The sequence below is a fragment of the Cetorhinus maximus genome, chromosome 8 (genome assembly GCF_964194155.1).
Source record: "Cetorhinus maximus chromosome 8, sCetMax3.hap1.1, whole genome shotgun sequence".
Taxonomy (NCBI): Eukaryota; Metazoa; Chordata; class Chondrichthyes; order Lamniformes; family Cetorhinidae; genus Cetorhinus; species Cetorhinus maximus.
Window position 1 is genome coordinate 131,586,087 of NC_135886.1, and position 25,605 is coordinate 131,611,691.

A 25,605-nucleotide genomic window follows, 5' to 3' on the forward strand; every position below is an offset into this window, starting at 1 on the left:
GAGGAGTTCACTGATTATTTGTGGAAAATATGGTGACTTTTAAGATTTTGTTTGATTTCTACGGCACATTTCCTTTTATGCTATATGAGCACTTACATTCCTGAACACGTCCTCCTTTCTGTTGTCACAATGATGTGCGCTTGTACAGCATCCTCAACGTACTGAAATGCCACAAAGTACTCCACAATCCCTTGAATGGTAAAAGTAATAATTTCTCTCTCACTGTGCTAACAGTGGGGGCAATGTTAGTGAATCATTATTGAAACGGTCGATAAATTAGCCCCCCAAAAATTAGATTATTTGTGAAATAGAAATGTAAAAGGTATGGAGAGCAAGGCATAGATGGGGATAAAAATAGGTGGTTCTTGTGGAGGCATGGGCTTGTCTGACCTGTTTTTGTTCTGTAAAATTATAATAATTTTATAATTGGTTTCAGTGCCCCCAGGGTTACTACTCCACATTGCTCTCCAGCAACCCCTTCCGGAAGTATGTATGTGGCTGAGGGCTGGATCATTTGTGGCAATGATACTCCCTGTGGTCAAACAGCCATCACACTTGAAAAATGGTAGGATGGATGATGGAGCAGAGAGCAGCTGGTGACCATGGCACTGTTGATTTTCTAGTCAAGCGGTAACCTTTGGGGTTTTTTCATACAAGTTGAGGAAATTAACTCTGAAAAAAACAAAATAAGCTCTTATTAGCAAATGTGAGATAAAAACAGAGAATGCTGCAAGTACTCATCAGGTAGTGGAGAGAGACAGTTAAGGTTTCAGGTCAATTCTGGTTTTGTGGCACAAACAATTTTCTACAAGACGTGATGGAGGAGAGAAGGGTTACAATTGTTCATCTCCAGAGACAGTACAGAGCTACTGTAAGGCAATAATTTGCATTGAGAACTAATTGCATTCAAACCTTTGGTAAGCCCAGAGCAACAAGAGATGTATATGCAGTCAACTACAAAGTAAAGTGAGTCTAGACTATTGTTTATGCTGAAAAAGGCTGTTGTAAAAGCACACAGTTGTCCTCTTACCGTATCTACTCCTGAGTAAAAATAGCTCAATGTTCATTGAGAGGTATAGAATGTAAAAGTTGAAATGTAATGGTGTTCTGTGCGCAGTTTTGTGCGTTACACAATAGGAAGGATGTTGAAGCAATAGAAAAGGTACTGTGAAAATTCACTAGGATGCAGTCTGGTATAAGGAAATGAGATGTAAAACTGGAGCTATATTCATTGCAACAGAGAATGTTAACATCTCTAACAAAATACATTATGTAGATATAGGACTGAGTAGATAGAAACAGCCCATTTTAAGTGATTGAAATGCTGAGTACTTTGGGATGCAAATATAAAGTTAAATGCATGAAATTAGGCAAGTGACCAGAAGAACCCTTTTTTTTCTGCTGAGGGTTGTAAGGGTGTAGAATGAACCACCAATCTTAGTGATTGAAACAGAGACCATGCCAAAATGTAATAGGTTAGATAGATGATTGAAGGAAAGGGGAATATGGGAACAGGGTGGGTGTGTTTTAGGGCCACTGCTTGTGTGGAGAATAAATACCAACACAGACTGGTTGGGCTGAATGGTTCGAGGCTGAACAGGCATAAGGGGCTGAATGGCTTCCATCTTTCCTATGTTTTTGTGTTGTAATTTTTATGTAAAGGCGGGGGAAATGAGCACTAAAGAGAAATTAGACAAAGGAGTTAAGCTGTTATCCAAGAAGTGAGCTTTCAAGATGTTTCTAAAGGTGGGTAGAGGTAACAAGGGAAAGAGAGTTTGAGCATAGAGCTTTTAATGGTTGAAGGTTTAGTCAAGAACAGTCGGACCAGTAAGTGTGAGTTGGGATGTAGGACTGAAGGAGGCCAGAGAAATAAGGTTGGGTGAGCCATGGACAGAATTTTAAATGAGGCTCTGGATGTAGTAGGAAATGGGGAGGTTGGCGAGGATAATTGACATTACAGAATAATTGGAGCACAGGAAAAGTGGAAAATGTAGATTACGAAGGCAAGTCTGAGTGTTTATGGTCATAGGGTAAGGGGAGTGCCATGTTATAAGTCGAAGTAGAGGTGGTTTTGTGATGGATACCTTCTTGCAGAATCTTAGCTCTCTCCAACTACACCCCTATTTTCAAACTTCACTGCTGGCTTCCTCACATCCATCCTAGTTATTTCCATCCAACATAAACCACCAAAATAATGTAGCCCACATCCTCACCTGCACAAAGGCTTTGCTTCCCATTACTCCAAAAGGCTTCAGGTTTTAAAGTTACTTGATTGTAGTATATTTGTCTCATTTTCAAATCTCTCCATTATCTTCTCCTTTCCACCTCCATGTCCTTCTTCACTGTATCTCTATGCATACACCTTCTGCTCATCCAAAGTCAGTATACTACTTTTCCCCACTCCCTGTCTATTGATAGCAGCTATACATCCAGATGTAAAGTTTGAAGCTCAATGTTGTCAAACAGGACACAGCGCACCATTCATATCAGTTTGAGTGAACAGGTGGGGAGAGAGAATGGCATCGGCGATTGGCTATGACGTTTTTGGTGGGAACTGAACAGGATAACTTTGTCTGAAGTTGCTGGGAGTCAATCCATGAAATCAGACAAGCAATTGGACAAAACAGTAACAGTTTGTGTTGGTGGTGGTTAAGGGATAAAACTAAGACATCAGCTATGTGTTGAAGCTGACTTTATACTTGGTAATAATCTTGCTGCAGGGCATTTGCTGACATAAATTAGGCAGAAATTTAAAGGAAATTGGAGGTAATTACAGTCCTGAGGGGAGAAATCAAAGCAGGAGATGGTCTAACTACACCAGGATAACACACCTGTATGAATAGGAATGCAGCCATAAGATGATGGTAGCAGAGAGGTAGATAATGGAGGAGAGGTGGTGGGAAGAGTGGTGTAGTTGATGTGATGCAGCAGAGAGGTAGATGAGATCAAGGCAGCAAAACATGCTGAGTTGCATTCAGTGCATCGTGTTCACTCAAGAAGGAAGTTAAAAGTTTGAGGGAAAATCCTTCTGAATTGCTTTAGCAGTCTCATAATGACTAGTGACAAGCGACATTGGAAGACGCATGAGAATAAGGTGCAACTCTATTGTGCAGGGCACTGTGGAGTCAGTACAGTCTCCCCATGAAGAAATTTAGAATGGTGGTAACTGCAAACGACTCAACTGTCCAAGTTTCAAGCATAGTTATGAAAATTGAGTCTTTGTGGGTAGCACATGATATATATATTTGTACTCATTGCATTATGATCACTTTTTGGAAGTTTTTACAAACGCTGTTGTCAAGAATTTTCATGCGGGATGGTTTGTGACTTTTACACATTATCCAACATGTGGAAAATACATTATGCAATCAATTACAGTTAATATTGTTATAGTTTTGAAGCAAATAGTTTCATGGTAGATTAAGTATGGTAACTACAGAATTGCTGGCAAACAAATCATGTACATTTGCATGTTGCAGTAATTTATTCAAATTCTTGCAAAATACGAACTACAATTTGAAGTCCTCTGAATAGTTCAGATAACTCTAAACATCCTTCAACGTTAGTTGCTTCACTGTCTCAGCCTGTTTCTGAACTAATGTACAGTAGTGGGTAATGAGTTGGCATTTTCCCAAATTATGTTCAGTTTGAGGCCAGGCAAGGGTAATGTGGGAGGGTCAGGAAAGACAGAAGATTAAATCATGGGCTGAAATGCTACAGTTGCAAATTTAACTAACAATCTGACCCTTTGTTTTGATTTTAAGATTTTGAAGGTTCTCTCGTTATTGATTTTGTAAGTTCCTTTGTGTCAGAAGTTTTAATGTTAGAAGAGAAAACCTTTGTCAAAATGCATTGTGTGAATTTATACGTTTTGGGTTTCCAATGACAGTTTTCCACAATTATTGCAAGGGATCCCTAATATTTATAATTTTATGAACATGACACTTAACTTCATGCGTAATCTTTATAAAAATAGGTGGGAAGGCAAGTGGTGAGGATGATAGAGTCTACAGAGGGATATAGACAGGTTAAGTGATTGGGCAAAAATGTGGCAGATGGAATATAATGTGGTAAAGTGTGAGGTTATGCACTTTGGCAGGAAGAATAGAGGAGCTGAATATTTCTTAAATGGAGAAAGACTGAAGAAAGCTGCAGCACAGATGGATTTGGGAGTCCTCGTGCATGAATCCCAAAAAACTAGCATACAAGTTCAGCAAGCAATAGGGAAGGCAAATGGAATGTTGGCCTTTATTTCAAAGGGAATAGAGTATAAAAATAGGGAAGTCTTGTTAAAACTATACAAGGCACTAGTTAGACCACAACTAGAATACTGTGGACAGTTTTGGTCCCTTTATCTAAGGAAAGATATACCGGCATTGGAGGCAGTCCAGAGAAGGTTCACTAGATTGATTCCAGGGATGGAGGGATTTTCTTATGAGGAGAGGTTGAGTAGATTGGATCTGCACTCATTGGTGTTTAGAAGAATGAGAGCAACCTTATTGAAACATAAGATTCTTAGGGGGCTTGACAGGGTAGATGCTGAGAGGTTGTTACCCCTTGTGGGACCAGAGGGCATAATCTCAGAGTGAGGGGTTGCCCATTTAAAACAGAGATGAGGAATTTCTTCTCTGAGGGTAGTGAATCTATGGAATTCTTTACCACAGAGGGCTGTAGAGGCTGGGTTGCTATGTATATTCAAGGCTGAGATAGATAGATTTTTAATCAGTAAGGGAATCGAGGGTTATGGGGAGAAGGCAGGAAAGTGGAGTTGAGGATTATCTGATCAGCCATGATCCCATTGAATGGCGGAGCAGATTAAATGGGCCGAATGGCCTACTTCTCCTATGCCTTATGGTCTTTTTTTAAAAAAAGGAAGGTTTTTCTGTTCTTGATATTTATAGGGAAATTTTGAATGTGCGCGGCAACAAGAAGTTTGCATTTACATATTGTCTTTAACATAGTAAGCCACTCCAAGGCATGTCACAGGAGAATTACCAAGCAAAATTTGATGCTGAACCACATGAAATATTAGGACAGGTGACCAAATGCTTGGTCGAAGAGGTAGGTTTTTAATAACAGTCCTGAAGGAGGAGATTGAGGTGGAGTGGGAAATGCATTTATGATTTTGTTATGAATAGTGACCCTGGAAATCATCCCTTGCTATCAATCAGACAGCATTGCTTAGTCTAGCTGCAAGATTTGTTCATTAGTAACCTGAGCCTGTGGTGTCCTTGTACTCTTATTCCTCAAACTTCTTTTATAGATTATAACATTAAAATGCAAAACTGTGTTTGACAATTATTCTATGAAGATGGTACATGATTACTGAGGCTCTCAATAGCAGCTTGCACATAATTTTAATTTTATTTATCATAAGTTTTTTTTCTCTTTAATCCTCACCAGTTCCACCAGTGTGTGAACTAAAAAAAAAAGAATTAATTAGTTGTCTTAAAAAGTACAATTTATAGTTGGTTTAGCTGTATCTAAAAGATCACTGTTGATATTGTCTTTTCCAACTTTTAATTTTTACAGTAGTTACTATGAGGTTTCAACGTGTGTAATTCATATTAAAGGTAAATAGTTAATATTTTATTGCTTTGTTGAGCCTGAATGCAATTGATTTGGTATCTAAACCAAACATTCTGTTTTGATTCTTGATTGTTCTGGCTATTAGATATTTGTTTCCATTGCATCCCGTAGAATATAGTTGGAAACTGCACAACAGCATTTGACCCTCAGCACGTTGTTCCACACTTACAAACATTAAAACTTATACCTTTTTTTTGTTATTTTATGGGCAAGGTATCCAAACCAAGCCAGGAAATCACTGGAAATGCCTGTCACTATAATAGCTTCAGGAAGGAACCATGTGAATTTGCTTCCAGTAGCACATGTTAAAGCGCTCCCAGTCAGTCTCCACTTATTTTTTATTGTGTCATATTGAGGTATCATGTGACAGTTTTATTCAATGCAACAATCTAGTTTCTGTGGCCTTTCAAGAATAGGGGCCATGCTTTAGCAGAGTGTATTTATGTTTCAAAAGAATAATTAGCTGTTGTGTTCTGCTTTGGGCAATTATTCCCATTCTCTTGCAGAAGCACTTGTGCACAGATCTGGTCACCAGATTATAAGAAGGATATAGAGGCACTGGAGAAGGTGCAAAAAAAGATTTGCAAAAATGATATCAGAACTGAGAAGTCATACTTATCAAGAAAGATTGAACTTGCTTGGGTTGTTTTCTCTAGAAAAGGGAAGGTTGAAGGGTGACCTGATAGAGGCCTCTAAGATAATGGAAGAATTTGATAGAAAAGTAAAGCCCATAAGATTGCCACCAATAAACCCAATAGCGAATTCAGGCAAAACTTCTTTACCCAGAGAGTGGTTAGAATGTGGAACTTGCCACCACAAGGAGTAGTTGAGGTAAATAGCATACATTAATTTAAGGGAAAGCTAGGTAAGGGAGAAAAGAATAGGATTAATGGAAGAGGAGTAGGAGGAGGATCATGTGACTTAAACCAGCAAGGACCAGTTGGGCCAAATGACCTGTCTTTGTGCTGTATGTTCTGTCATATTTTGATGCTCTAGGGTTAGTAATTTAACTGGTTTACATGTTAAATTTGGAATGATAACATTGAAATTTATTCTTATCTAATATTTATAGAGTATTATGAAATAATGTTGATCAGGTGCAGAAATCTTTCCTTAGCCTGGGGATATTGAGATCAATTGTAGCATTCTTACTGCCATTCCAACTGAATTAAATTAACTTGGTTCAGACTAAAGGTCATCCCCTTGGTTGTCTTGATCTGTCTGACATATAAATACATCAGCTGAGATAATCTTTACACCTAAGGTTTATGCTCAGTTAGTAAAGTTAATAAAGCAGGAAACACTAACACAATACATTACTTCATCAAAAATACTGTGTGGTACAGAGTTCTGATCAAATAATTAGTGTTTATTTGTAATAAAAAAAGTAACAGTTCTTTTAAGGGCTGAGTTTATTCTTTAAACAGTTGGTTCTAAGTTTGATCCAGGACAAGTTAATAGGTGCAGTCATCCTCCGCATCCAGTGCCAGGGAGGGGAAAATTGACCAGGGTTCCTTCTCCTGATTGCAATTTAGAGGTCTCTGAAGAAAATGTATGCATATGTGGGGTGGATGATGGATGGGAAGAGGATCAAGTGCAGTTTTGATGCCCTCCACTGTTGAATATCCTTTTTCTGCATACTGTCATAATTTATGAATGAATTATGGCTGTTTTGAGTGGGTTGTTGAAGGGCAAGTGGCATCAATGCTATCATGCCCCAGCAAGAATTCAATGTCTACCTAGAGAAGGGGAAAAACTGATAACTAGTAAGGGAAAAAACAACTTGTTATATTATCTATCCAGTAATTAATCGTTAAAGCTATGCCAACACAGTACGACTGCTTCAATTAGTTTTTGGGTGTGGAGTATTTAACATAATGATTGAAGGTCTTTGCTGGTAAAAAGAGTTGCAGCTAAGCTTCTGTGTGGCTTAGCTTGTATGGCACAATTTGTTCTTTTCGGAATTCTTTCCTCTATATCTGTGTGAATATGCATTAGGATATCTTTCAAGCTTACGTCATTTTGAAGCCCCTTGGCTAAGATGGTGATGTTTGAATATTGATCAAAAACATCAATTAGGGAAAATGAATTTGTAAAACTGCTTTTCAGAGGAACACATGCCTATGAGTCATATGAAAAGTGGAACATTGCATTTTTCTGCCAAGTTCTAAATTTGTTAGTTCTATTTTCCAGAATGGAATCTAAGCGACTTAGTTTAGTGATTCATTACAGAAGAGAGGTACCAGTGCCATAAGCTAGAAACAAGAAGTCATTGTTCAATACTGCTTGCAGGTGTTCCATCAATGCAGCCTTTTGTTTGTGATTTTCTGCAGTGTGGTACTAATTTCAAATGACAACACCAGTAGAGTATTTAAAATGTGGTTTAAATTTACACATTGTTAGGTTGTTTGACATGTGTACTGAGGCACTTTGTCACTTTCTTACAGCAAGTTTAATGTTTGTACATGTAAATCTTAGTGGCAGTAAGTAGCCCTAGACAAGGAGTGTTGTCCAAAATAAATATAGTGAGCTCCTAAAGAAGCAACATTAAACTCCACAAACTTGTTTAGCCATTCAAACTGGCTTTATGACTGTATAATGTTTAATTAGAGGCAAATTAATTATTGTTACTTGAAAAAAACTAGCAGTCTGCTAGTGTAAAAGCCTTTGTAATTTACTTGGGGAATGGTGTAGATTTATTTTAGGGCATAAGCATTTTTCTGTGGAGTGTTTGCAGGTGTGCCGCCCCTTGTGTAAAGGGGAACAGATTACATTTACTATGTAGAAATATTAGAGTAAAGCACATTTGCATTCATATCAATATCATTTCCAATTGAAGAACAAACTGCCAAATCACCATTTAAAAAATGATTGAACATGTATCAATGCTAAGAATTAGAATTGCTTCCATACTGCAAGAATTCCTCTTTAGTTTGAAGATCAGACTCAATTGGAGTAAGGAGGTAAGTATCACAATTTTGCTGCATTCTCAGTTGTGCAAGTTGAATCATCGGGAAAAAAATATGAAGAAATTGATAATATGCTACCATATTTGCCTCCCCTCTCCCCAGGAATTGCCCAACAGATAAAGACCCAACCCAATGTGATGCTAGTTCATTAGAAACCAGAGGGATCCCTGGTTTGATTCCTAGTTTCTGCTGAATTATGTGATCTCAGCTGAGGCTGTATTTGGAACATTGCAGTTGGCCTTCACATCCCTATGTTAAGAGGTACAAGATAAATCACGGTTTCTGTTCCTGATTATTGTAGAGTGTTCCCTGCTGGAGAGCGTGTGACGGAATGTTGGAAGATGGTTTACAGTTCTTCTACTATTTTAGTAGAAACAGTAATCCATTTATTTTAAATCGATTAATGTCTCTGTTAAAATAGAAGGGCGCAATTTTAGATGAACACAGATGAAGGACGGATTTAGGTGTTCAAGATCACACAGGGCTTTGATTGAGTAACTAAGAAGAAACTGTTTCCAGTTGTCTCCACCTTCTTAGGCAGTCCCTCTGGATCAAGGATGACTTGCTTCCACTTTGGATTGATGGGCTCTGAGATGGCTGATAAGTCCAATGCACAGTCTTCAGACTCTGCTCCATGAGAGACTGGTGGTGTTAGGAAGTTTGTGCTCTCCCTCTGATGTTTAGACTTCACCTCTGCATGATCCCAGCAAAATTTCTCAATATGTTCGGTGCCTCCTTGAATGTGCCTTCTCCATTTTGTTCGGCCACAAGCCAGGGACTCCCGTGAGTCAGTGGGAATATTTCATCTCTTCATGGAAACTTTGAGGATATCCTTAAAATGTTCCTGCTGTCTTCCTGGGTGTATCCTTCTGTGACTGAGTTCTGAGTTGCTTCGGCCGTCTGGTGCCAGGCATACGAATGACATGCCCTACCCAGCGAAGTTGGTTTTGAGTGATCAGCACCTCAATGCTGGGAATGTTGGCCTGGGAGAGAATGCTGCAGTTGGACCGCCCTTCTTGCCAGATTTGGAGGACCTTGTGAATGCACTGCTGATGGTACTTCTCCAGTGTTTTGAGGTGTCCTGCTACAGGTTGTCCAAGTCTCCAAAGCATATAGGACCACAGGGATCACTACTACACATTAAACCATGACCTTAGTATAGAGTTTGAGATTCTGGTCCTCAAATACTCATTTCTTCAGTTGGCTAAAGGTTCAGCTGGTGCATTGGAGTTGATGAAGAATTTTGTAACTTATGTCTGCCTTCGTTAAGAGGAGGCTCCCAAGATATGGAAAGTGGTCCACGTTTTCCAGGATCTTGCCGTTGATCTTAACGGGGGAAGGTGTTGTCTGTGGGACTGGGTGAGGACCTTAGTTTTCCAAGTGTTTAATGCAGGGTTGATTTTCTCGTGCATCAGAGAAGGAGACAACAATGACTTGGAGCTCAGTTTGAGTGAGCCCACACACAAATGTCATCTGCTTACTGAAGCTTAATGGCTGAAGTTGGAGTGGCAGAAAGGTTAATAGCCAGAAGACCCACATTTAATGTAAGTTCTTGAAGGCAAAAAAAAAGCTAGGAGGAAAGATCAGGGGAGTACAACTAATTGGATAGCTCTTTCAAAAAGCTAGCATAAGCATGATGGATGAATGGCCTCCTATGTTGTATCATTCTATGATTCTGTTTCTCCACCACCCCCCCAGCCCCCATTATACCACTTAAAATGCTTTTTGAATTATTCCAGTCCTTGCCTCCATATCCTACAAAGGCAACCATTTCAGGCAATAACCACTTTTTAATGGTGGGAAAGTGCTTCCTGACCTTGGGTAACTAGTTTATACCTGTAGCTCCTCATCCTACACTAAATGTGGTGGCGATGCTGGAACTTCCATAATCATCATCACACGTAGGTAAATGAGATTTGGGTTTTACCCATTGGTGTATCATACTGCACTTTAAAGGTGAGAATCAAAGGCATCAGTTTTCTAAATTTCACAGTTTGGTTGCAAAGTTGAGATGCTTCAGATTTACCTATCCACAGTATATTATTACCTTGTGCTCCCTGCTACTTATGTTTCTCTAGATTCTAGTACGCAAATTGTAACTTCCCCCAAATGCCGTCAGTCATCATCCTGACCTTGCCACTTAGATTTATACCATTATTTTTGTAAAACTGGAGGTGCACTCAGTTTCTGGCGCTGGGTACCATTTCCTTGTAGAAATATACAACAGTGAGAGGAATAATTCATCAAAAACATCCAACTGCATTACAGCTCAGGAAAAGAAATAAAAACAGACAATAGTGGGAAAAAAGCACTACAGACTACCCAGTATTCAATTACTGTGTCATCCTGAGGAAGGATATAGTTTCCCTAGAGGGCGTGCAATGAAGGATTCTACGAAGGCTACGGACCCTGACAGCATTTCAGCAGTAGTACTGAAAACTTGTGTTCTTGAACTAGCCATGCTCCTAGGATGTTCCAGTACAGCTACAACACTGGCATCTATCTGTCAATGTGGAAAATTATCCAGGCGTGCCCTGTCCACAAAAAGCAGGACAAATTCACCCTGGCTAATTACTGCCCCATCAGTCTACTCTCGATCATCAGCTTGTGATGGAAGGTTTTGTCGACAGTGCTATCAAGCGGCATTTACACAGCATTAACCTGCTCACTGATGTGCAATTTGGGTTCCGTCAGAGCCACTCAGCTCCTCATCTCATTACAACCTTGGCTCAGAAAAAGAGCTGAACTCCTGAGGTGAGGTGAGAGACTGCCGTTGACATCAAGGCAGCATTTGACAGAGTACGGCATCAAGGAGCCCTTGCAAAATTGGAGACAGTGGGAATTGGGGAAAACTCTCCACTGGTTGGAGTCATACCTAGCACAAAGGAAGATGGTTGCAGTTGTCCCAAACCCCTGACCTCTTGAAGGACAAGGGCTGCAGATGCATGGGAACGTCACCGCTTGCAAGTTCCCCTCCAAGCTACACACCATCCTGACTTAGAACCATATTGCCATTCCTTCACTGTTACTGGGTCAAAATCCTGGAACTCCCTCCCCAACAGTACTGTGGGTGTACCTACACCACGTGGTTCAAGAAGGCAGCTCACCAGCACCTCTCAAGGGCAATTAAATGCTGGCCTGACCAGCGATGCCTGCATCCTGTGAAAGAATTTTTAAAAAAGTTCACGAGACTGATTTCTGGCTTGAGGGAATTGTCCAGGGAGGAGCTGTTGAGTAAACTAGGCCTATATTTTCTAGCATTTGGAAGAATGAGAGGTGATCTCATTGAAAGATAGAAAATATTAGGTGACTTGACACAGTAGATGCTGGGGAGTTTCGAACTAGGAGTCAGTGAATCAGAATAAGGGTTGGCCATTTGGGACTGAAATGAGAAATTTCTTCACTCACAGGTTGTGAATCGTTGGAGTTGTCTACCCCAGGGAGCTGTGGATGCTCAGTCTTTGAATATATTCAAGAAAAAGATCAATAGTTTTTTGGATACCAAGGCAATTAAGTGATATGGGGATAGTGCAGGAAGGTGGAGTTGAGGTCTAAGACCAACTATGATCTTATTGAATGGCAGAGTAGGCTGGAAGTGCTGAATGGCATGTTCTTACTCAGATGTTGTAGGGAATGTTACATTGTTACAATCTTGTCACAATAGCCAATTTGTTCACAGCAAAAGGTATCACCAAGGCCAAATGAGATAAATTACTAGCTAATCTGTTTAAATGATGTTGACCACTGGGAGAACTCACCCACCCTTCTTTGAATAGTGTCTTGGGGACTGTTGCTTGCACCTGGGAAGGCACTTAGGATCTCTGTTTAAAGTCATATCTGAAAGGTAGTATTTCTGACGCTGAAATGTTCCTCAGTGCTACATTAGTGTCAACTTCGTGGGGATTGAACCAATTGCTTTCAAATGGAAGAATAAGAAATGGAAAGACAGCTGTTTCAGATATATTAGGAGTGAAATTAATGCTACTCCATTAGTATCTGAACCCTGGTATTTGCAATTTTGAAATTATTCCCTTGTATCCATACATTATTTTGTATCAAATGTTTTCTCTAATGCTTGCGGAATTATATTTACTTTGTGTAATTAATCATTCTGATTTTTTTTTGAGAAACTCTCACATTTTATCCTTTTTATGTTGAATGATAACACTAAAATAGTTTATATTTTGGGTAAAAGCAAAACAGTGGATGCTGGAAATCTGAAACAAAAACAAAATGCTGGAAAAACTCAGGTCTAACAGCATCTGCAGAGAGAGAAAAAACAGTTAATATTTCGAGTCCATATGACTCTTCAGAACTCTGAAGAAGAGTCATAAGGACTAGAAATGTTAACTCTGTTTTTTCTCTCCACAGATGCTGTTAGCCCTGAGTTTTTCCAGCATTTTCTGTTTCTGTTTATATTTTGGGTACTCAATATAGCCTTTCGGTAGTTAAAGAGTGAAGTTCTTCTCCACTGCTCCAGCAACATGCCTTAGTCCAAACCTCAGGTGTCCTTCTGCATCAGTGTGTTACTGCTCCATTTCCTGTAGGCCCCTCTGAGTTCGGGTGCTAATCAGTGCTAAACAAGAGTGTTTGTGCTATGGACCATTGCAAATGTATTGAGAAATTATTTGCATTTAATTGCTGGAGCTCTTGAGGCCCATCAAGCTTTACCACAGGGCCAGTTCTATGATTTGACACTAAGTTAACCCAATATGGTTCAGTCCACACCAAAGACTGAGAGCAGTGGAGCAGGCGGAAAATGAGGTGTAGAAGGTCTGCAGTTGTGCCTTGAGGCTCAGATAATTGCTAATGGAGCTTGACAGTGAGAAGATCGTGATTTGTGCTTAAAAACCCGACATGGTAGGATGGTATGGGGGAAAAATGTTTAAATAAAGATGTGTACGATCGTCAACCTTTGACCTGTCCCGCAAACCTGGGTCTCTGCATCGTCTTCCTGACATTTGCATCTTGGAGAACAAACCTTCTCTGAGGGCTAGGGTCAGGAAAATTTTTTTACAAGAGTAGGTTTTATTTTTGTAAATGCATGAGTTTGTTTTCTTTTCTGGACCACAGTTAATGGCTAAAACATTGGGTGACCTATTCTCAGACTGCTGTCTATTAAAATACAAAGGACTTGTATTTATATAGTGCCTTTCATGTCTTTAGGATGTCGTAAAGCACTTTATAGCCAATGAAGTCCTTTTTGAAGTATAGTCACTGTTGCAGGTAATGCTGCAGCCAGCTTGCCACAGCAAGCTCCCTTAAGTAGCAATTAAATCATTGACCAGAAAATCTGTTTTAATAAAAAAACAAAATGCTGCAGATGCTGGAAATCTGAAATAACAGAAAATTCTGGAAAACTCAGCAGGTCTGGCAGCATCTGTGGCGAGAAACATAGTTAACATTTCAAGTCCGTATGACTCCTCTTCAGAGCTGGAAGTAGTAGAAAGTAATGTTTTCTTTACTGTTGAAGAGAGGGGCTGGAGCAGGTGAAGCAAAATAGAAGGTCGGGATAGGTGGGAGAAGCAGGCCAATGTCTGAAGCCCAACGCAAACTTAAGGAACAGCACCTCATCTTCTGATTAGGCAATTTAAAGCCTTCTGAACTTAACATTGAGTTCAGTGACTTTAGATCATGAATTCTGTCCTCCATTCTGACTTTTTTCCCAACCCCCTCCCCCAACAAGTGCCAGTCTGTAACTTGTGCTTATGTTTTGCTTTCAGAGAGCGCTGACCCTTTTGCTATTAACACATTCTGCTATCTTACCTTTATGTCACCGTTAACACCTGCCTTAGCCTTTAACACTTCCTTTGTCTTGTGTGTCCGTGCCATCTTTGTCAAATCTCTCCTGAGCTACCACCTATCCCTGACCTATTTACTCCACCCCCTCTCTTCAACAACATAAAACCCATGACTTTCTACCTCTCTTCAGCTCTGAAGAGGAGTTATACAGATTCAAAACTTTACCTCTTTCTCTCTCTCTCTCTCTCTTTCTCCACAGATGCTGCCAAACCTGCTGAGTTTATTCAGCATTTTCTGTTTATATAATCTGTTTCAATGAAGGTTTGGGGATAAAGAGTAGCCAGGATACTGGTCTCTTCAAATACTGTCATTGAGTCTTAAATACATAGATCTTTGAAGTTGGTAGGGTATATTGAGAGAGCAGTTTGCAAAGCACATGGGATCTTGGGCTTCGTAAATAGTTATTGAGTACAAAAGCAAGGATGTTATGCTGAACCTGTACAAAGCTCTGGTTAGGCAACAACTAGGGGATTGCATCCAGTTCTGGTCCCTGCACAATAGGAAGAATATGAAGGTCCTTGATAGAGTGCAGGGGAAATTTATCTAAATGGCTTCAGGGATGAGGGATTTTAGATACAGTGTTAGGCTGAAGAAACTGGGGTTTTTCTCCTTGGAGCAAAGGAGATTATGGGGAGATATAATAGCTGTAATGCTGCCATAATTTCTATTAAACCCATTTCATATAAAGATGGAAGTTCTTTAATCATCATCATCTTTTGCCTTCTCCAGTTTTACTTGGGGCCACAATCTGACGATGGTGGTTGATCACCCTTCTCCATCTCCTCCCATCAGTCATCCATTCCTCTTCCAGTCCTGCTGCTTCTAAGTCTCTTGCCAATGCATCTTTCTACCTGCTCTCAGGCCTTCCTCTTCTCCTTCCTGGCAGTCCCATCTCCATCACTCGCTTCACCACATTTCTCCCCTCTCTCTCCCCATGACAGATGACCATACCATTTGGATCTCCTCTTGGCTACTTTCTTCGATGCTCCCACAATTTTCACTTACTCCAATGTGCTTGTTCCTAATTTTTGTCCTTTCTCATCACTCCACGCATCCATCTCTGTATCTGTATCTCATTAGTATCCAGCCACTGTCCCTCTCTTCTTGATGTTACCCAAATTCCTGCAAATAACAAGACCAATCTCTCAACTGTTTTGTAGATTCTTCCTTTCGTTGTGATACTTTTCTATCACACAACACTCCACTGTGCTTCTAATTACCCCTACCTTTGCTTCATTTCCATTTCCATACTTCCATCTTCTGCCACCACTGACCCCAGCCATTTGAAACTACTCACTTTCTCCAAGTCTTTACCCATAATCTTAACACCTCACTCTGAGGTCTTTAGTCTGCTGATCTTCATACCCTCTGCTTCCAGCGCTCTCTCCGCTTCAATAAAAGTTGAGTATTCTTAATCCGAAATCCTTAGGACTGATTTGCAAATCGGTAATCGGATATTTTCGGATGTGATATGCCTACCGTTTTGTGTATAGTAGGATGAATAAGTAGTGACTTGTGGAAACCTAGCTAGTAATGAGTTGGAGAAAAGGTTTTGTGTCCCTCAGTATGGTAAACAGTTGTGAAGTAAGGGAAAGCAGCCTCTATTAGATCGGACTTGGAACTCATACCTGCACTTCCGAAGACCTGCTGATTCCATTTGGAACCAATATCGTTACTTGCCCAAGGGGCAGCATTTTCTTGGTTGAACTTAGTTGGCATGATAGGGTTTGGGTCAGAAGCAAAAACTCTCTCAGCAGCTGAAAGGCAAACAAGACTTTCCGTGCTAAAGGTTGGGTCTGGTCAGCAATGTTTGTGTCGGCTCAGGTCACAGACTTCCCATGCAAAGAACGTTGGATTTTTGGATGCACGGATAAAGGATACTCAACCTGTATGTTCCACAAACTTAGACCTGACTCAAATCAATTTGAAGTTGCGATGTTTTTAAAAATATTTTGGGGAAGAGTGTGTGTGTTTAGTTAAGCTGGGGAAGGTTACTAGAAGACAGGTTGTCTGGGGGGATTAAAATGAAAGGATAGAGATGTTGGTCAGAGGTACAGGTGAATAGGTTGGATCTAACATTTGAATTTTTAGATAAGTTGAGAGTTTGAATATCAAAGGTAAGTCAGAGGGAACAAGAAACACGTTTGCATCTTTCAGGAGTTCCATGGATAAACTGAAGAGGGCATATTACATTTTATTGACCTGAAAGCAGACACAAAACAAAAGATTTTATATTTGGAAGGATTTGAGTTTCAAAGAGGTGTGAGAACAATGGAACTTGGGATGAAAGGGGGAAAAAGCTATTTTAGAGTTACTGTGGAAAACTTACAGCTGTTTGTTGCTGATGGCTGGAGCTGGTAGCTGTGGGCTTTTGGCATTGAGGAAGATCTCCTGGAAACAACTCTAGGCTGGAGAAGATGCAGTTCGAATCAGCCATCCAGTCAAGCCAGAAAAGACTTGGGCTGCAATAAGCAGCCTTGTTCTGAAGTTTTGGATTTCCAAAGCAGAGTAGGAGAGAGTTTGCGGTCATGTGGTATGCCTCTATTAAAGCTACAACAATTTGCCTTGGATAATACTGGATTTTTATAGTTAAACATCTATAAGGGACTGTTGCCTGGAAGGTGTTTATTTGTGGGTCTGACTAGGTAGGGAGTCTTTTGGGGGAATGTTTTGCAAGACTAACTTTAATTGTGCAATTGTAATCTCGTGTGCTTAAGTTTTCTTTTATTCTTGTTAATAAAACTTTTACTTTTAATATTTAAAATCCCAAAAGTGTTACTGGACTTCATGCTGCTGGGATCAGTACATCTTCTTGTTTTCAGAATATAAAAAAAAAGGTATGGCCCATAAGCCAAGTATCCCTCTGGGATTTGGTTTACGCAGCAATAAACATCTGCTGTGGACATAACAAATTAATGATCATCAAATACTATGTTATTGTAATATTTATGAACCAGCCTTGTGGTACATTACGGTGACAATTTGCATTCATATAGGCCCATAACGTAGAAAAAAGTCTTGAGGCTCATCACAGTGGTGTAATCAGACAGTAAACAGCCAAGGGAGAAGAGAGGAAGGATGAGCAAAGCTTTGGTCCCAAAGGTGGACTTTAAGGAGAATCTTAAAGGAGGAGAGAGAGGTAGAGATTCAGGCGCTTTTAGAGAGGCCATTCCAGAATGTGGGGCCTCCATTCCCCTCTAAGTCACCAATGTAATACTTCCCCCAGTGCTGCACTGAAGCAGCAACCTAGATTAAGATCTGATGTGGAGCTTTGCCCAACATATTTCTTAATCTGAGGCCAGGAAGTGAAAAATATCAAATTGAAAGAAAATGCATACAGTGCTGCGAAGGTTAGTGGCAGATGAGAAGATTGTATAGAACATAAAAAAAAATCTAAGAGTGACTAAAAATATTGAGGAAGAAATTAGCAGATGAGATAAAGCTGGCTAGAAATATAAACAGATTTGTAAGAGTTTCTACAAGTAATTAAAAAGGAAAAGAGTAACTAAAGTGAGCATTGGTCCCCTGGCGAGTGAGAATGGAGAACTAATGGGAAGCAAGGAAATAGCAGAAGGGTTGAACAGATATTTTGTATCTGACTTCACTGTAGAAGACACAAATAACATTCCAGAAATACTTGTAAATCAGGAGGTGAAAGGGAGGGAGGAACCTAAAACAATCACCATCACCAGGGAAAGGGTACTGGGAAAACTATTAGAACTCACTACAAACACTGGCTGACGAGTCCCCAGGACCTGATGGATTTCATCCTAGGACCTTAAAAGAAGTGGCTGCTGAGATAGTAGATGCATTGGTTTTAATTTTCCAAAATTCCCTAAATTCTGGAAAGATCCCATCAGATTGAAAAATAGCAAATGTAACTCCTTTGTTCAAGAAAGGAGAGACAGAAAGCAGGAAACTACAGGTCAGTTAACCTAACATCTGTCATAGGGAAAATGCTTGAATCTATTATTAAGGAGGTTATAGCAGCACACTTGAAAAAAAACATTATGCAGAGAGTCAACATGATTTTGTTAAAGAGAAAATATGTTGGACTAATTTATTGAAGTTCTTTGAGGAAGTAATAAGCAACGAGCAATGTGGATAAAGGGGAATGTATAGATGTGGTGTACTTGGATTTCCAAAAGGCATTTGATAAGGAGCCACATCAAAGGTTGCCACACAAAATAAGAGCTCATGGTGTAGGGGATAACATGTTAGCATGGTTGGAGGGTTGGTTAGCTAACAGGAGTAGGGATAAATGGATAATTTTTGGGATGGCAAGATTTAACCAGTAGAGTGACAGGGATCGGTGCTGGGGCCTCAACTATTTCCAATTTATATTATTGACATGGATGAATATATGGTAGCTAAATTTGCTGATGGTACAAAGATAGGTAGGAGACGAAGTTGTCAAAAAGACATAATGGATTCTGCAAAGGGACATAGATAGTTTTAAGTGGATGGGCAAAAATTTGGCAGACGGAATATAAGTATGGGAAACCATGAAGCTGTCCAGTTTGGCAGGAAGAATAGTAAAGCAGCATATTATTTAAATGGAGAGAGATTTCAGAACTCTGGTACAGAGGGATCTGGGTGCCCTGGTACATGGATGTTAGAAAGTTAGTATGTAGGTACAGCAAGTGATTAGGGAGGGAGATGGAACATAAAAGGGAAGTTTCGCTACAGTTGTATAGGGCATTGGAGAGACCACATCTGGTGTACTGTGTACAATTTTGGTTTCCTAATTTAAAGAATATAATTCCATTAGAAGCAGTGCAAAGAAGGTTCACTCAACTGATTTTTGGGATGAAAGCGTTGTCTTTTGACGAAAGGCTGAGCCTGTATCCATTGGAGTTTAGAAGAATTGAGAAGTGATCTTACTGAAGCATATAAGATCCCGAGAGGATTTTTCCCCTAGAACTAGGGGGCACAGTTTAATATGAACAAACATACATACGAACATCTGAATTAGGAGCAGGTGTAGACCATTTGGCATCCCAAATTTGCTCCACCATTCAATAAGAACATGGGTGATCTGATTGTGGCCTCAACTCCACTTTCCTGTCTGCCTGCTATACCCTTTGATTCCCCTGTCAATCAAAAATCTATCTAACTCAGCCTTGAAAATACTCAATGATCCTGCTTCCACTGCTCTCTGGGGAAGAGAATTCCACATACTCACAACCCTCAGAGAAGAAATTTCTCTTCATCTCCATCTCCAAGGAGCATATTTAACTAATTGAATCTCTATGTATGTCGTAACTTATATTGACTCAACAAAGCTTTACAGTCATTGACATTGGAACATGACAAAACATATTTCCAAAGAATAATTGTAACAAATTAATCCATTTGGCTTTAGCTTCATTAATCTAAATGTGTAGCAAGTGAAAGGAATCCCATGCAACAGGAATTTGTTATAGGTTAAATAGCAGGTGGATTTAACTAACCCAATGTGCTGTTATGCTGTGGAAAAAGTAATAGTTTAGTCCAGTTCTTTAAGTCTTTGGGGGCTACGCAAAGATGTATTTTGCAAATAAGAACATAGACTGTTCCAATTTTTCATGTTTATCAAGCCCTTTCCTCAATTCAACAAGGTCATGTCCTTCGCCCTCAGGTAGAAAATTCCAAAGATTCAGAACCATCTGAGTGAAGAAATTTCTCCTCATCACAGTCTAAATGACTTCTTAGTCTGAGACTGTGACCCCTAGTTCTAGCTGCCCAGCTAGGGGAAACACCCTCCAACCTGTCAAGCCCCTTGAGAATTTTATGTCTCAATGAGATCACCTCACATTCTAAACTCTAGGGAATATAGGGCTAGTCAATTTGATCTTTTCGCATCTTAGCGATCAGCCTAGTGAACCTTTGTTGCCTCTAAGGCAGGTTTTTTTTGTTCATGGGATGTGGGCGTTACTGGCAACGCTAGCATTTATTACCCATCTCTAATTGGCCTTGAGAAGATGGTCATGAACCACCTTCTTGAACCATTTGCTGTATATGTGGTATATGATTTTGACCAAGCAGAAGCAAAGGCACGGCAGTATATTTCCAAGTTAGGAGGGTGTATGACTAGGGGAATTGAGGGTGATGGTTTTCCCATGCACCGTCAACTTGAAAATGACCCATTTAGTCCTGCTGTGTTTTCTGTTCATTAACAAATCTTCAATTGACACTCAATCCATGAGCCCTAGTTTTGTGTAATAACCTCCTGTATGGCACCTTATTGAGTACCTTTTTGAAAATTCAAATACACTTTATCCACTGGCTCCCCCATATCTGCCCTGCTATTTACAACCAGTGATTGTTCTAAGCCCTGCATGTGTGTGATGCACAGCAACCCAGAAGGCAGCGTGTAGGGAATTGTAAAGTATTTCTATCAAGATGTTGCAGGTGTGCAGCTGCTGTGGGTACCATGCATTTCAATCTTCTCTGCACCCTCTCTAAGGTCTTGTCATCCTCCTTACTGACTAACTGAGTGTGGTGCCGAACTCTTTCAATTTAATGCATAGACTACATATTTTTTGCTCCAATGTGTAGCACTTTACACTTGGCTGAACCAAATCTCATCTGCCATTGATCAGTACTTGCCTATTTTGTCCAATTTAGTTTGTATTCCTGAAGCTGTCCCTCAGAATTAACTGCACCTCCCAGTTTGGTGACATATACAAATCGTAACTATTTGCATTGAGTTTCTGAGCTGAATTTATAATAAAAAACAGTAGCCATGTAAAACAGTATCCCACTCCTGGCTGTAATTCAATCCTCGATATCACTCCTCTAACAAGTACCCAAGGTTTTCTATTCTTCAGACAATTTCTTCTCAAGTATTTTTCTGAATCCTCACAGCTCTGACCTCCTCCAGATTATGCCATTGACACCACTGCTCAGCCAGATTTATTTTTTAGTCTAAACTTTTTTTAAAAAATGTTATTTTCCAGCTCTTACAGTGGATGTCCATCAATTTGGTATGAAATCTGTTTAAAACAGTCATTTTGCAAGGTGCAGGACCTTACCAAATGGTTTAAGGCATCAAGGTTCTAGGCTCTTTTGGTACATATTAATTAAAAACACTGCTATTAGGCAGGATATCTACAGTGAGTTTTGTTCTTTTGAGCTTCTTACTTGAGCTATCCCAAAAAGAAATCAGACCTGAACAAGCTCAGTTCTAACAGACTGAGGAGCAGCAAGTGATCAAATTAATTTACCCCTGCAAATTTCAATGTGGCGGCTGCTATTGACAGGCACATCAAATGTTCAGAATTTAAAACACATGTAATCAGCTGAGTAATTGTTTATATGGGCTCCTTTCCAAATCCATGCTTTTCAATTATTTTGGCACTATCACTTTAGCAAACCAAACTCAAATGCAAACACAAAACAAGAACAAATTAAGAGTGGAAAGCAGGAGGTATTGGTGGTGGTCATATTTTTTCCACCCTACTTTTGGCCTCTTTCTGAAACTAGCCAGCAGTAGAAACAACACAACTTCACTGATGGAAAGTACTGTCTTCAAATGCTTAGAGTAATGCAGTTTGCCAACTCCAGCATGGTGTTGATTTTCTCATTGGATCTTTTGAACTCTCCTTTGGCCAGTAGGTCTGATTGGAATATTCCATAAAGATACAGCAGGAAAATTTTGTGCTCATAGAGGAAATGAACAAAAATATTAATCCTTTGCTCTAACAATTACTTTTGTGCTTTCAGCAATTTTTTGCATTTGAAAATAAAGAAACTTACCCTGAAGATGGGTGGAAAGTTTATGACCCAATTGAAGAATTTAAGAGGCAGGTGAGTTGCTTTGTGAACTTTTATGACGGGGGGGGCCTACTCAGCCTACCTGGAATTGGAATTGTGTGAGCTATTTAACATTGAATTTGCTTTACATCATTCAACAACCAAACACTAAAGTCAAGTTTACAATCCCTTTATCTTTTTCCTCAGTAAAACTTTTACTCTTTCCCCCATCATTGTTGGCACATCCAGTTACAGGCCTGCACCCCAACTCCCTTACCCCCCCCCCACTTTGCCCTTTGCGCCTTCAAGTTCAAGGAGTGCAGACTTGAGCGCTCTAGTGCATAACTTTTAGCCATCCATCACTAGATCTGGCTGGACCATGTCCAGAGCTATTGAGCCTCACTGCTGTGCCAAATGTGTCAACTCCTCTGGGATCATCTTGGAGAACAGAAATAACCTCCGGCTTATTTTCCCCATTACCAATGCTTCTTTAAACCTTTCTCCTCTGCTCCTTCTAGCCCCACCTTCAGTGGGTGTGGATTGGTTTCTTAACACCAAGTTTGCGATTCAACTGTCTCTTCACCCTTTTCTCCTCAACTGTGTACTCTAGCCCAAGCACATGTCTTCCTCTAGTTTCTTTCCCCTCTTCTCATGCCTTTCTACAAGCTCATCTTATCCATGAGCTCCACCTCCTGTTCCCTTGGCCTCATTCACACTGAGCCCCTGACCACTCGACGGTCCCAAGTATCAACTGACATTGTAAATTGCCCTGTCCTCAGCTACTGTCACCTTTCATAAGCAGCAGTTATCAACCCCCTACCTTTGAGAAGAATAGAAAACACACTTGACCTCTTTGTCCTCTCCAACATTACTTGCCTCTCTCAAATCCTTGAACCTTATGTCCCCAAACTCCATGCTCAAGTTTCCCGCACCTCCACATTTGAATCTCCCCAATTAGGTTTCTGTCTCTGTCACAGCACCAAAACCAAATTCAAAAGTAGCATTCTCCTAGTCTTCCCTGCAGTGCGTTATGCCTCCTCAATTGCCTTGCAGTCTTTGACATAGTCTATGCACCTGTTCTGTAATCCACCTCAGTGGCAGTAGCCTTGCTTGATTCCACTCTTATCTATCCAATTATAGCCAGAGCATTTCCAGCAGTTGCATGTTTTGCCACACCGTTACCTCGAATTCCCCAAGGATCTGTCCTTGGCCCTTCCCTCAATCTTGTCTGTACGCTGCTGTTTGGCAAAACACCTGTAGACATGGGGGCAGCTATCACATTTGCCCAGCTGTACTTCTCCATGATCTCTCTCCACCCCTCCATTGTCAGACTGCTTGTCAGATGTCCAGCCTTTGATAAGATCTAATTTCCTCCAGTTAGACATTGGAAAGACCTGAAGCCTTCATCTTTGGCCTCCAGCACAAGTTCTCTATCCGTGACACTAATCCTGTCCCCATCATTGGTGGCTGGATGAGGCTGAACCAGACTGCTTGCAGCCTTGGCGTCCTATTGAACTCCAAGCTGACCTTGCAGAGCTTTCTAACCCTATGTCCTCTCCAGTATAAGACCATCTCTTTCGTTCGTAACATTTCCAGGCTCTCTCTCTGCCTCATCTACTCTCCTGCTGTAACCCTCATCCATGCCTCTGCCACCTTCTGGTTTGATTATTTCAGTGCTCTCCTGTTGGCTTCCCATTCTCCTCCCTCCGTAAACTTCAATTCATCCAGTACTTTGCTCCCTGTGTCCAATCCTTTACGTGTCCCACGTGGCTGCCACCATTTGCTGACATACATTGGCTCCAGATCCACCAAAGTCTCTGTTTAAAAATTCTTATCCCTGTCTTTAAGTTCTTATGGCACAGCCCTTCTCTATCTCTAGAACTTCCTTGTGCCTCCATTTCCCACTGCTGGAACAGTCTATCCCTCCTCTGTTCCTTTGCCCCACCATTGTTATCTGTGCCTTCTGCTGTCTAGACCCCACATTCTGGAAATCGTTTTTGGCTGATTACACCTCTGTGGCATCTTGGGTTGTTTATTTACAAGAACATTGCTATGTAAATGTGTGTTGCTGTCATTTTGTACCACTGCATCACATTTATTTCCACTGTTATTTGTCAGGAGTGCTATAGAGAGTTGGGTTAGGGTAGTGTGTTGTGATTTTAGTTTCTATTCTTAAAGTCAACCACAACTACCTATTGAGTTATTCAGCCACCCTCACTGGTTTAATAAATTCACTCAGTTGAAGTTTATACTCTGTTTAGTACATATCCATCTAGAATGAATATGATCCTGCTAGATTTGTGTGGATTCTGATCCACACGAGGATACAGAATAAGATTGCTGTTCTGGTATGTAAAAATCATACTAAATTACTCGAGGGGGTGGTTGTGGGGTGGGCGGGGTTGTGGGGTGGGCGGGGTTGAGGGAGTGGCGATGGATTCGTGAGTAACCCATTTAAAATAAATACAGACTAGGAGGACTTTAGTGTGAGGTTGCTGAGCATTTAAGAACAGTACCAGCTCAAAGTTATTTATACTCTGCAGTTGTTCAGTTTATTTGTTAAATGATGTATGTGTTTAAGTGAACTGGTTTTCATTCAAGGACTTGGCAGTAGGGGTTGTCCAGCAATTTACTCAATGCAGGATTCCCAGGATGTTAATGGTCTTCTCTGCACCCGTTTGCACCCAAATCAACCAGCTGTTTTGTAGCTGCATTCTTTTTGGTGTTAACCACCCTTGGTAGACAGACTGACTGAGTGAATAATTTTAGTTCTCATCCTATCCCTGAAAGAAAATAGTAAGAACTGTTCTCCACGTCTGAATTAGTAAGTGCTGAGATGAATTTTGTTCAGCCTGCTATAAATATGTTAAAGCTTTCAAAGTCCAAATTCTGGTGCTTTAGCATTCTCATGTGGTTGGCTGAGGCAACTGCATCTAATCAGAAAGGAAAGTCTAGGGACAGTATGTTTTATTCAAAGCATAGCTACATTCTCTGGATGAAAGTCTTAATGTCAAGAGAATTGTATATTTTTATCTATAATATCGGTTTTGTATTCATTCATAAGAAATGAACAGATATTTCGTTCCCCCTAAATGTTAAGTGGAATTCTCCTGAGGATGATGTTTTCTTTTAAGATAGGACAATACTTTGGTGGGTGGGGTTTGGGGAGAAGTGTGCTCCTTCTTACTCCCTGCCACCGCTCCCCCCCTTTAAGCAGGACAGCTTTCACAATTCCAGTTAATTAACTTGGTTTAACGTTTTGTCTAACTGGTACCTGTTATTTACTAATATCATTCATTCATTAAATTTCCATATGCAAATGGAGATTTTGCCATGTAATGGGGAGGGGGCAAGAAATCACTTGGGATGCTGAACCTTTAAGAACCTTGACATGTGTAGTATCTTGACTAAGTTCCCTTCCCATATTTGGCATTAAACAACGCCTTTTTCGTGAAGATTAAATCTTCTTCAGAGAAAACTACCCTATAATATAATATTGGGCAGACTT

General features: G+C 40.3%; 1 protein-coding gene across 1 annotated transcript in view; it reads left to right on the plus strand.

The window, feature by feature from the left end:
• The window catches only part of mtm1 (myotubularin 1), an 84,868-nt gene that overhangs the window by 27,623 nt on the left and 31,640 nt on the right, over positions 1–25,605 (plus strand). The window contains exon 7 of the mRNA XM_078547658.1: positions 22,068–22,151. Within this exon, the coding sequence (XP_078403784.1) occupies positions 22,068–22,151 (84 nt within the window). The remainder of the gene's footprint in view (positions 1–22,067; positions 22,152–25,605) is intronic.